Raw genomic sequence first — 10,060 nt, 5'->3', positions numbered from 1 at the left:
TTCCTATACCTTCTCTTATTATCAATAATTTGGTAAATTTCTCTATTTCATTATGTAAAATTTTGATGATCACATAGCAATTTTGGTTCAGAAACGTGACAGTCCTGAATCATGTGGTTGGTGTAAAGATAAAATGGCAATGTAGGTATCAATAGGCCACGCTCAAGAGCAGAGAGAGCATAGAATTAACAAGAGTGTATATATGATAGTGTGAGGAGTGATTGCATTGCTCTGTTTACTCTCAGATGCAAGTTATATATAAATAGTACATAAAGGTTCTAGTATCTCTTAATACACACGTGACAAAAACTAACCTCCCAACAACTCTGGTAAGTTGGCACAGTAACTAACTCAGCTAACTACCTTGCTGACTTGGCCTAACTGTTTCGAAAATCCAGAAAGAGCATAACGGAGATGAGGTTGGTGAAAATATCAACAACTTGAAACTGATGTGCAGGAATGAATGTGCTAAACTAAGATTCTGCCGTTCATAACCAAGTCTGAAACATAATGTAAATCAAGCTCTACATGCTTGGACTTAGAATGCAGCACTGAATTTGTTGCCATCATGATAGTGCTCAAAGTGTCATAATAAACCTTGGGAAGAACTGTAAATTAATGTAAGAATGAAAAAGGAAACACTTACTATATAAAACATAGAAGTATGTACAGACATGAGCACTCAAACATTCAAAATCAACATAAGAATGAAAGAATAATAATCATAACAATAATAGAAATAGACTATATAATTCCATGGAAAAAGATTGGCCTAAACATGATGCCAAGACTCTTCTCCAGGGCTAACTGGTGGTAACTCTGGTCTAATCTCTTCTAGCTGCTGGAGAATTTGGTGAGCTTCCGGCCGTGGCGACGGTGTAGGATCAACGCAGTGCAAAGCAAGCTTCAAGGTGTTAAGCAACTCATCATTAACTGTTGAGGATGATGCCTTGTCCCTCATTAAATCCGAATCGAAAACCTCATTTGTCCACTCTTCTTTGACAATAGAAGCAACCCACTGAGGCAAATCCAAGCCATTCCTAGTTTCACCAGGTGACTTTCCTGTCAAGATTTCCAGCAAGATCACACCATAGCTGTATATATCAGATTTTGTGTTAGCCTTCTTGAGTTTCGAGAGCTCAGGCGCGCGATATCCTAGTGCTGCGGCTGTAGCTATCACATTGGAATTAGCAGCAGCTGTCATCAACCTAGAAAGGCCAAAATCTGCTATCTTAGCATCTGTGTTCTCATCAAGCAGCACATTGCTGGATGTAAGGTTTCCATGTATGATGTTCGCCTTCGAATGAAGGTAAAACAAGCCACGCGCAATTCCCTGCGCAATTTTCATCCTTGTTGGCCAATCAATGTATGTTTCAGGTCTAAGAACTGCATCAAAATGGGAAATACTTAATCTAATTCTATCACCAATCAATAAAGAATGAAACACGAGAAATAACCAACAATTATGAGCATAGCAACTTCTGCAAAATCGAAATAGCTTACCATGTAGGAAAGAAGCAAGGCTTCCTCTAGGCATGTAATCAAAAACAAGGAGCTTTTCCCCTTTTTGTCCCAAGTAATAGGCCCTTAGAGCCAAAAGATTGGGATGTCTAATTCTCCCAAGAACACAAACTTCTGATTCAAATTCTCTCTGACTCTTTGTGATCTTTTCTCTCAATCTCTTCACTGCAACTTGCCTTCCATCCTCCATTGTAGCCTTGTACACAGTTCCATAGGTGCTTTTTCCCATTATTTCCGCCGTTGCGCACAAGAGATCGTCAGCTGTAAACTTGATTGGTCCATCAAAATGGACTAGCTTCCCTCCAGCATCGCCGCCCTCTTCCACTTCACCAGAAGAAACAGGCGGAGCGACTCCTCTTTCTGTCCTAGTCGTACCAGCAGCTCTCCTTGTGGCCTTTCCATTATCCGCCGTAGAATTCGCCCTCTTTCTGATCAAGCAGAAGAGCAGGATGCAGCATAGTGTAATGAGGACTAAGAGCAGTGCCCCTGCTGCTATGAGAATCTTGTCTTTGGTACCTAGTTTCCTATGATGGCGATCTTTCGACTCTTGATGAGGAAACGGTGCTAGAACTTCATCTGATGGAGCAGGTGCAAGACATGGAGATGAAAGGCTATAGCCACATAATTGATTGTTTCCCACAAAGGAACTTGAGTTAAATTTCTTAGCAAGCATAGTTGGAACGGGACCTGAGAGATTGTTGTAAGACACATTGAAGAACTTAAGACTAACTTGTGTCCCAAGAGATAATGGAATTTCTCCGCTGAGATTATTCATTGACAAATCGAGCTGTGAAAGTGGGGAAATCTTTCCAATACTTGCAGGAACATGACCACTAAACTTGTTCCTACTCAGAATCAGAACAGAAAGATTATGCAGTTTCCCTAAAGCTTCAGGTATTTGGTTACCAAGATGGTTGTTATCTAAATTCAATAGTTTTAGTGAGGATAAATTAGAGAGTGTAGCAGGCAAGCTTCCATTAAGTTCATTATTCGAAAAGTCAAACGATTCGAGCCTAGAAAGTGTTCCTAATTCATTTGGTATAGCTCCAATAAACCGATTATGACCAAGGGAAATCTCATTCAGTTCTCTTAGTCTTCCCAAAGAAGAAGGAACAATGCCAGTGAAAAAGTTATGATCAAGAATCAAACTTTGAAGCCTAAAGAAGGGGCCATTATTCATGCTACCATCACCACCCCATGAATTAGGCAAGGATCCAGAGAGGTTATTGTGCTGAAGCGAAAGAAACGTCAGCGAACGCGAGCGAGTCAGGCTAATTGGAATGGAACCATGGAAGGAATTGAAGCTAAGGTTAAGAGAATAAATCTTTGTGGAATTGGCAATGTTATCAGGGATTGTTCCAGTGAGAAAATTGTTGCTTAAGTCAAGAGACTGAAGCAAAGGACAGTAACCAATTGAAAGAGGGATTGAACCTGTTAACATATTGTTAAATAACTGAATACCTCTGAGGCTTGGGAGAATCCCCAAGGATGAAGGGATTGCGCCGCCGATTCGGTTATCGTGAAGACTAAGCTTCCGGAGACCCTGAAGCTGTCCAATCCGTTCCGTTATTTGGCCGCGCAATCCCTTCCATGGAAGCTGGATTACTATAACTTGTCCCTTTGCACACTTTATGCCATTCCAGCTTCCGGAACATGCACCATAGCCGGTGTCGTTCCAACTTCTCAGGAATCCTTTTGGGTCAATGAGCTCTTCCTTGAAGGCTTGAAGTGCTAGGAAATTCGATTCTGTTACGACTACTCCATCCCAGCGATCATCTTCACACAAAACTGGATTCATAACTGTGGAATGAAGCAGCAGCAGCAGCAGAAGAAGAAGAAGAATCCAGAAAGAGTGAACATTGAAGAACACAATAGTCTTCCATCTTTCTTTCTTGTTTTCAGATATGTGGTTGTTCTTTCTCATCACATGTTGCAAAACCTGGTTCTGGTTCTGCATTGCTGTATTGAATGAAAACCAAGAGAATCAGTGTAGGAAAAGATGGGAAAGTTTTTGATTGAGTTGAGAATATTCTAGTGCATGTTCTATGTTGTGTGAGTCAATGAAAAAATGCAGACACTGTGAGAAGAAGACAGTGGTGTAAGTTTCACACAGTGCATGATAGTGGAGAGCAGGAAGGTTTTTTGTGGTGAGTGAACAAAAATCTGGCTTTATGAATTTAAATGAATCTGACACTTCAGGCTAATAAATAGTTTTCTGTTCAAAATATATGCATAAATATCAAATTATCAATCATCATGATCTTAATGAATTGCACAATTGGCCTAAATTTTATATTTTTTAATTTCCGAAATAAATCCATTCTTTAACGTTTGATTAAAGAATGATGGGTTATTTTTACGTGATCATACCAAAAAAAGGAGAAATGTTAGGATAAATATTTTTCATCAATATTTGTCGGTATTTTGTGACAAACTTTATTTTTATATAAGATTTAAAATTTAGAATTTAGTATTGTCTAAAATTTAGAATTTAAAATTTAACTAACACTATATTTTTTAAATATTATGTATAAAAATATATTTGTTGACCAGATATTAATTTTAATAATATATTTTATTTGTTATGTATTATTACTAAAAATAAATAAATAAATAAATAAATAACTCAAGAATCAATAGAATTTATTATTTTTAATTATTATTTTAATTTCTTTAATTTAACAATATATTTTTAGTTTATATTTTAAATATTATTAATTACTAATAAAAAGTTATAAATTTTACTGATTTTTAAATATTTTTCATAAAAATAACTTGGAGCATGGTGAAAGCAGCACGTGATGTTGAGGAGAATGGGGATGGGAAGCAGCACGTGATGATAACCCAAGAGATTGTCTTGATCTAAATGGGGAGCGCGGGTTGGGAGTGAGAGTGGGAGCCAACGCAATAAAATTGTCACATTCTGAGCGAGGCGTGGTTTGATGGCTCCCCATTTTCACAAACACTAACTAACGGCTACTTTAATTTATCAACTTTGAAAATATATATATATATATGTGCATTATCAGCATCAATTTATATATGTAATATTTTATCACCAGAGTATGTAGTGATATTTAACGTGTTTTGAATCTGAACATGAGAGAAGATGAAAGTAGTAAGAAAGGAAGTGCATCTAGGAATTAGAATCTCTAATCATTTTCTGTTGATTGAGTTTCTAAAAATAACATTTAATGATTAAAAATGTGATGTGCAGGTGTCCTTCTTACCTCTTCTTGACTGACCACCCGCGCCCCAAAGCCCCCACTAACGGCTACTTCTGCGCTTCTTAGGTCCATGCATGGTTCTTGGCTTCTTGCTTCAACAATCAGCCGTCAAGACCATTAAAACCTTCTTCTTAACCTCTAAACAAAATTTTATGTCTTAAATTATTAAAAATTGAAAAAAATTGATTTATTATTTAAAATTATTACACTTATTATACAAGTTAACTAAATCCATAAATTTATAATATGCATTAAAAGTGACACAAAAAATTAAAGAAATTATATTATTTGTTTTTATTATATAGTTTTTATGTTTATTTTAAATTCCTAATAATAATAATAATAATAATAATAATAATAATAATAATAATAATAATAATAATAATAATCTATCGTAAATATTAAAAAGTTAATATTTAATTGATAATGAATAAGTAATAACTAATAAATTGATTAAATTCTTTTGAATGACTAAAACTAAACTACCGCAATCACTCGTGGCTGATATAACTCGGATGAATCATTACCATCATCAATTCATCATCATTCACGTTTGACTGAATTGTCACATGGTCAGGCGGAGGAGACTTGCCAACGTGCTATTTATAAGCAAGCTGATTGATGTATTAAACATACGATTCATTCCATACATTTTTGTCAATATTATTCAACTATGATATAGCTCCTTATATTAACACACTAATTTTAGTTTGGGTATATATATATGTTGAACTTTTAGAAAGTGTTAAAAATGCCATTTACGTTTAATTTGATTAATTTTTGTGTTTAATGTTTTAAATATATTTCTCCTATAACATTTTTCGTTAATACTATTAACGAAGATATTCACGTGATAATTATATACTATCGTATCTAATATTCTCTGTGTATCTGTATTTTAATTTTACTATTTATTTTTCTGAGATAGTTTATTATGCTTTTTTATTTGCATAACAATCTTTTTACAAAGTTACTTTTGCAATTTATTTATCTCGACAACTCGTTTGCATCCTAATTGTTTAAAGACTTGTTAATTCGTGAAGGTAACTATTATACAATAATTCGGACGTCGCTTTATTATACCAATCATAAGAAGTTGGTTCATAATTTTTGTGTTTTGTTGAGCATGAGTTGGTACAAATAAAGAAGTAAGAAAAATGGACTTTTATTAATTGGATTACAAATTTGCTAGTTATTACAAATAGTTTTATTTTTTACTCCTAATCTTTATTATGGTATCTTGTTAAAACCCCTTTTTAAAAAAATTCATTAAAAAAAATAATGAAGTCAGAAAAAAGAGTATACCAGGACAAAAAATTCGCTTTCTAACTATAATATTCTTCATATTAAAAATGTGCTAAGACTTGGGTAATTCGTCACCCTTTAAGTCGAAACTTTGTATTAACCTTTTTCTAAGATTTCAATAATCTTGTAAGATTTCTTCTAGTTCGTTATTAGCTTTTCTTCGCTCGACCTCTGCATCCTATGTCATTCCTAATCAGGATGAGGTCGTTCGTGGTGAAGTTCCTTCCTATGACTTTTGTGTTGTGCCTTATAGTCATTATTTGCTTCAACGTTTCCTCTCATATCCGAGCTTGTTCTCGGATTTTTGGGAGGAGATCAAGTTCTTTTTTTTTTTGTACTTGAACATTGCTAACATAATTGTCGAATCTCATTCTTGGACTCTCTTCATTTATTTCAATGAGAATTATAGCCTCTACTTCATAGGCAAGTCGAAAGGGAGATTCTCCAATTATTGACTGTGAAGTGGTTCGTATGCCCATAGTACTTGTGAAAGTTCTTTAGCCCTTGCCCTTTTTACTTCTTGTAATCTCCTTTTGAGTCTGGACAGTAAGACTTTGTTTGTAGTTTCTGCTTGTCCGTTGGCATGGAGATGCTCTACCGATGTAAACTGATGCTTGATTTTCAACCTTACAACTAAGTTTTTCGAAATGTTGAATGAGTGAATTGGTCCTATTGTCGGTGGTGATTGAGAATGGCACTCCAAATCTTGTAAAAATATTTTTGTAGAGGAACTTCTAACTTCTCTGAGTTGTGAATGTTGTCAAAGGTTCTACTTCAATTCACTTGGTAAAGTAATCGATGTTATAAGGCATTTTACTTGTTCGGACGCTTGGAGAAACGGTCCAAGCAAGTCTAATCCCCCTTATTTTGTAAAGGGCCATGATGAGGTGATACTGGTGAGCTCCTCTAGAACTGCCATGTGAAAGTTTGTATCCAGCTAGTAGGGCGGACATTTTTTGACGAAGTTGACCGCATTCTTTTGCAAAGTCGGCCAATAGAAGCCAACTCGTAGTAGTTTCTTTGCCAATGATATTGCTCCAAGATGATTTCCACAGATGCCACTGTAGATTTTATCTAAGACTTCTTCCATCTTTGAGGTTAGAACATATTTCAGCAAAGTGGTAGATATCCCTCTTCTATAGAGGACATTGTAAACTATTGTATAGTTTTGGGCTTCTCTTACCAATTTCTTTGCTTATCTTTCTTCATGATAAAGGATGTCAAACTTGAGGTATTCTATGATAGGAATCATCCAACCCAAATTTATGTTAGAGAATGTTAGTATGTCTGTCCTGTCAACTTTTTTTGCCACTGATGGTGATTGTAGCATTTCTTGAATCAGGCTTTTATTATTACCACATGGCTTTATACTGACCAACTTGGAAAGTGCATTAACTCGACTATTTAACTCCCGCATTATATGACAAACCTCAACTTCTTGGAACTCGATTAACTGGGCTAGCGTCTTCTCTATGTACCTCTTCATGTTGAGATCTTTGACTTGATACTCAACATTTACTTATGAAGTTATAACTTGAGAGTCGCTGAAGACTATTACTTTCAAGGCTCCGACCTCTGTAGCCATTCGCAGGCCAGCAAACACTGCTTCGTATTCAGCTTGGTTGTTAGAGGTCGAGAAGTCGAACTTGAGGGAGAGATCTAGCCAAGTTCCTTCTTGATTTTCAAGAATAAATCCCACTCCACTGCCTTCCTTGTATGATGAACAATCTACATATAAGTTCCACGTCGTGGAGCTTCTTTTTGGCTCTTCCGTGGACTCCACCAAGAACTCGGCTAGGTATTGTGACTTGATGACAGTCTGAGTTTCATATCTCAAGTCAAACTTGAATAGCTCAATAACCTATTATAGCATTCATCTTATAATGTATGTCTTTTATAAGATATGCTTCATGGGTTGATTAGTTTGAACCTTGATGGTATGAGCTTGAAAGTAGGGTCACAATATCTTGAAAGCCAAAACAAAGGTATAGACAATTTTTTCAATCTTCTGGTAGTTCAGATTGGCTCCTTGCAATGCCTTTATTGTAAAATAAAAAGGTCGCTATCCGTCTTCATCTTTTTGGATGAGGGTGGAGGCTATGGCTTTGTCAGTGACTGATAAACCCCATTTGTAGGGTTTATCTTATGCTTTATTTAAGGTATTTTATGACCTTTTACCCACATTTATTCAATAAAATAGCATGATTTCATGATTGTCTCCCAATTTGTGCTTAAGTGTGAAAACATGCTTTCTAGACCTTAAATTAGTAAAATTTAATTCACCTTTGATTCTACTAGATGCCTTGATATCTTTGTAAAGTGATTTCAGGTTGAAAAGACTAGGGAAGGATCAAAGGAGTGAAAAAAAAGCATACAAAGTGGAGAAGATCATGAAAAGCCAAAGAATTGAACTCGCCCATGGACGCGCGCGCGCACGAGGCGCTTACACGCACCTTGTGAATTACTCAATGGACGCGTACGCGTACGCGTCGGTGCATGTATATGATTTTTAATGAAAACATGGCAAGCGAATTCAGAAGGGTTGTGGGGCCCAATCCCAACCAACTTTGGCGCCAAAAATCCTATTTAAAGCCAAGGATTGAAGAGCAAAGGGGGATTCCATCATTCACACACATTAGGATTAGTTTAGAGTTAGTTTTAGAGAGAGAAGCTCTCACTTCTCTCTATAATTAGGATTAGGATTAGGTTTAGTTCTTAGATCTAGATTTAGATTCATGCTTTCTTCTACTTTTGATTCTCCATTCTTGTTGTTATATTCATCTTCCTATATTCTTTTGTTGTAATTTCTTTTATGTTGCTTTTATATTTTGTTGTAGATCTACTCTTGTTCCTTCTCTGTTCTTTCAATTCAATTTGAGGTAATTCATAATAATTATGTTTCTTTGATTTGTTGTTGTTTAATTCCTTGCAATTGAGTAGTGTAGATTTACTTTCCTTGCAATTTTACTATGCTTTCCTTATATTGCCTTCCAAGTGTTTGATGAAATGCTTGGTTGGATTCTAGTATAGATTTTATTCCTCTTGGCCTAGGTAGAGCAATTAGTGATGCTTGAGTTATCTAATTCCTTTGTTGATTGATAATTAGAAGTTGCTAATTGATTTGGATACCACTAAAGCTAGTCTTTCCCTTGGGAATTGGCTAGGACTTATGGAATCAAGTTAATTCATCCACTTGACTTTCCTCCATGGTTAGAGGTTAACTAAGTGGTAGCAATGAACAATTTGTGGTCACAATTGAGGAGGATAACTAGGATATGACTTCTAGTTCTCATATCTTGCCAAGAGCTTTGTTAGTTGTTAGTTTATTCTCTTTGCCATTTATATTTCTCATCTAAAATCTCAAAAACCCCAAAACATACCTCAACCAATAACAAAAGCACTTCATTGTAATTCCTAGGGAGAATGATCCGAGGTTTGAATACTTCGATTTATAGATTTTAGGGGTTTGTTACTTGTGACAAACAAATTTTGGTATGAAAGGATTAGTGTTAGTTTAGAAACTATACTTGCAACGAGATTTCATTTGTGAAATTCTAAACTGTCAAAAATTCAATCATCAAAATGGCGCCGTTGCTGGGGAATTGCAATGGTGTTATGTTATTGGTTATTGTATATATGTGAATAGTGTGAATATCTTACTTTTTGCTTTATTTGCTAGTTGTAGAATTTTATTTCTCTTGTTTTCTATTATCTTTTGATTTTTGTTTTCTCTTTCCGTTATGAATTCTCATTTTGGCTATGAGTGTGATTACAACTATGTTGTAGGTGATGAGAACTTCAATGAGAATGTGTATCAAGGATTGGACACTCAAAGGTGGGAGGAGCCATATGCATATGATCAATCTTCATGGCAACAACCTCCACCAATGCACTATGAGCAAGAGCCATTCTATTATGCATATCAATCCAATGACTATGGTGAATCCCCTTGTGACTTTCAAGAACCACCACCGTATGCCTATGAGCTATATCCTCAACATAGCCCT

The 10,060-nt window shown here is 35.5% G+C and overlaps 1 protein-coding gene across 1 annotated transcript; it reads right to left on the bottom strand.

The window, feature by feature from the left end:
• Positions 1 to 772: 772 nt before the first annotated feature.
• Positions 773 to 3,478, bottom strand: LOC130956855 (probably inactive leucine-rich repeat receptor-like protein kinase IMK2). The gene is made up of 2 exons (XM_057883813.1): positions 1,504 to 3,478; positions 773 to 1,386 (listed from the first exon to the last, which is right to left on the bottom strand). The coding sequence occupies exons 1-2, from the start codon at positions 3,476 to 3,478 to the stop codon at positions 773 to 775; spliced, it is 2,589 nt and encodes an 862-aa protein (XP_057739796.1).
• Positions 3,479 to 10,060: the final 6,582 nt, after the last annotated feature.

The sequence above is a fragment of the Arachis stenosperma genome, chromosome 10 (genome assembly GCF_014773155.1).
Source record: "Arachis stenosperma cultivar V10309 chromosome 10, arast.V10309.gnm1.PFL2, whole genome shotgun sequence".
NCBI classification, from domain to species: Eukaryota; Viridiplantae; Streptophyta; class Magnoliopsida; order Fabales; family Fabaceae; genus Arachis; species Arachis stenosperma.
The sequence above is the reverse complement of the archived record's forward strand: the minus strand, read 5'-3'. Positions and strand labels throughout refer to the sequence as shown.